At 32.4% G+C, this 2,053-nt stretch overlaps 1 protein-coding gene across 1 annotated transcript; it reads left to right on the top strand.

The window, feature by feature from the left end:
- Nucleotides 1–744: 744 nt before the first annotated feature.
- Nucleotides 745–1,855, top strand: HELRODRAFT_184314 (hypothetical protein; the record flags this gene model as incomplete). The annotated part of the gene is made up of 2 exons (XM_009022175.1): nucleotides 745–1,552; nucleotides 1,710–1,855. The coding sequence occupies 2 exons, from the start codon at nucleotides 745–747 to the stop codon at nucleotides 1,853–1,855; spliced, it is 954 nt and encodes a 317-aa protein (XP_009020423.1).
- Between the last annotated feature and the right edge of the window lie 198 nt (nucleotides 1,856–2,053).

The following is a 2,053-nucleotide window of genomic DNA, read 5'->3' as shown; positions in this document are numbered from 1 at the left end:
GCCATATAAAATCGTTATTGAAGGTGAAACGATAACAGAAACAAAATCATCAAATTTTTTGGGAATTATTCTGGATAACAAATTGACCTTTAAAAAGCACATAAATTCCGTATCAGATAAATTATCAAGATCCCTGGGCGCCATCAACAGAATCAAATTCTTTCTACCAAGACGCTCTCTAAATTTATTGTACAATTCAATATGCCTTCCTCACCTCGTCTACTGTAACATCATCTGGGCATCAACTTATCCCTCGTTAACACAACCGTTGCAAATGCTCATGAAAAAAGGAATGAGAATCATCACCTGCTCAAAATACAATGCGTCAACAAACATTTTATTTCTCTCAACACGCAACTTAAACTTCAGAAATCTTCACATGTATCACTGTGCTACTTTTGTTTTCAAACATTACGCAGGACTGCTACCCAAAGTTTTTTGTGATTATTATAACTTTGTTTTGACAAATAGGCACAGAAACATAATTCGTTGCAATAAATCGAAAACAAACATTTTATTTTTTCATATTTTATGCAACGGACCACGGATATGGAATAATTTGATAATTAATTTTGATTTAAATTCTGTTTATATACAAAAGTGCAGGCAACATTTAGAAAAAAACTGAAAAATATTTTACTGAACGCTTCAGTATAATCATCTAATGTATTCATCATTCACACTCATTCATACTCTTTCACATTCTTTCACACTCATGTATGTATGTATGTATGTATCGAAAAAATGGCTTCGAGACCGGTCAAAATAAATGAACTACTTTATTTTGTTAATAATAATTTAAATTTATTAGCGAAAGAATCATTTATTAATAATACTAGTGAATTTTATACTAATGACGATATCGTTTCAGCAATTAAAACATTAAAATGTGAAATAGAATCACTAAAGTTAGAAAAAATAGAAAAATTTCCCTCGCGCGGGAATTCAAAACGTGAAAAACTTCTGGAATGCTTGACTTTATTCAGGTATATTAAAAATAACAATTTGTTGGATAGAATAACATTATTTTGCAGTTCTGATATAAACAAAATACCAAACACGGAAAACTGGCTGAAAATAAATTTCGACTTTGTTAACAAACAAATAAAAGAAATGTTGTTCAGTCAACAAGCTGAAATTAACAAAATGTTTTTGTCTTACACTACCGAGTTGGATAATGTAAAAAATAAACTTAACTCTCTTGTTGGTGAAAGTCGTCAAATGTCAACAACGAAAAAAAATGTCAACAACGAAATTCCAACGACAAATAACGCGCAGCAAGATAACATTCTACAGGACAAAAATCTCTGGTCAAACAGAGTAACAACACCAGTGGAGAACTTACCGTTCAGTTTCGTACTGCGCAAAAACAAGCGTCCACGGTCAGACAACAGCAGCACCAATCGCAGTGAAACCAATAGCAACAACGCCAACCGTCAAAACAACAACATCATGAAATATTCAGAGGTTGCAAAAAAAGTTTCAAATAAAATTGTTGGAAACAAAGTCAGCAATGATTGCAAATTGAAAGCGGAGAAACAGCTGATAAAAAGTCATTTTTCATGATGAGCAACATTCAGCGATGCCACCGTGATGATGTTGTTGAATACTTGTCAACAAATGGAATCAAGGTAATTTCGTGTTTTCCTGTTGTTAAAAAGACAAATAATTTGATTGAGGGTAACAAAAACAACAATGATGATGAGCAGTCCACAATGTTTTCAGAGTGTGTGTCGAAAGTTGTGACGCCAGCAAGATGAAAGATCCTGACATCATTTTGAAGCACATCATCGTTCGTGAGTGGCGCTTCAACCAGAAAAAACCCGAAAAAAGTAATAATGTGAAACATGATTAGCACAAATGCAGCAAACAAAGAAAACCACCGCAAAACACTTAACAACAGGTGCCAAAAATTTGAAAATATAAACCAATTTAATAACCAATTTAAACAAATACATTACAATAATTCCAATGTAAAATCATATTTTAATCTCATGCATATCAACATCAGAAGTTTAATACACAAGGCAGATGAGTTGTTGATTATTAAACA

This window comes from Helobdella robusta, assembly GCF_000326865.2.
Source record: "Helobdella robusta unplaced genomic scaffold HELROscaffold_301, whole genome shotgun sequence".
In the NCBI taxonomy this organism is placed as follows: domain Eukaryota; kingdom Metazoa; phylum Annelida; class Clitellata; order Rhynchobdellida; family Glossiphoniidae; genus Helobdella; species Helobdella robusta.
This window is presented reverse-complemented; position numbering and strand designations above follow the sequence as displayed.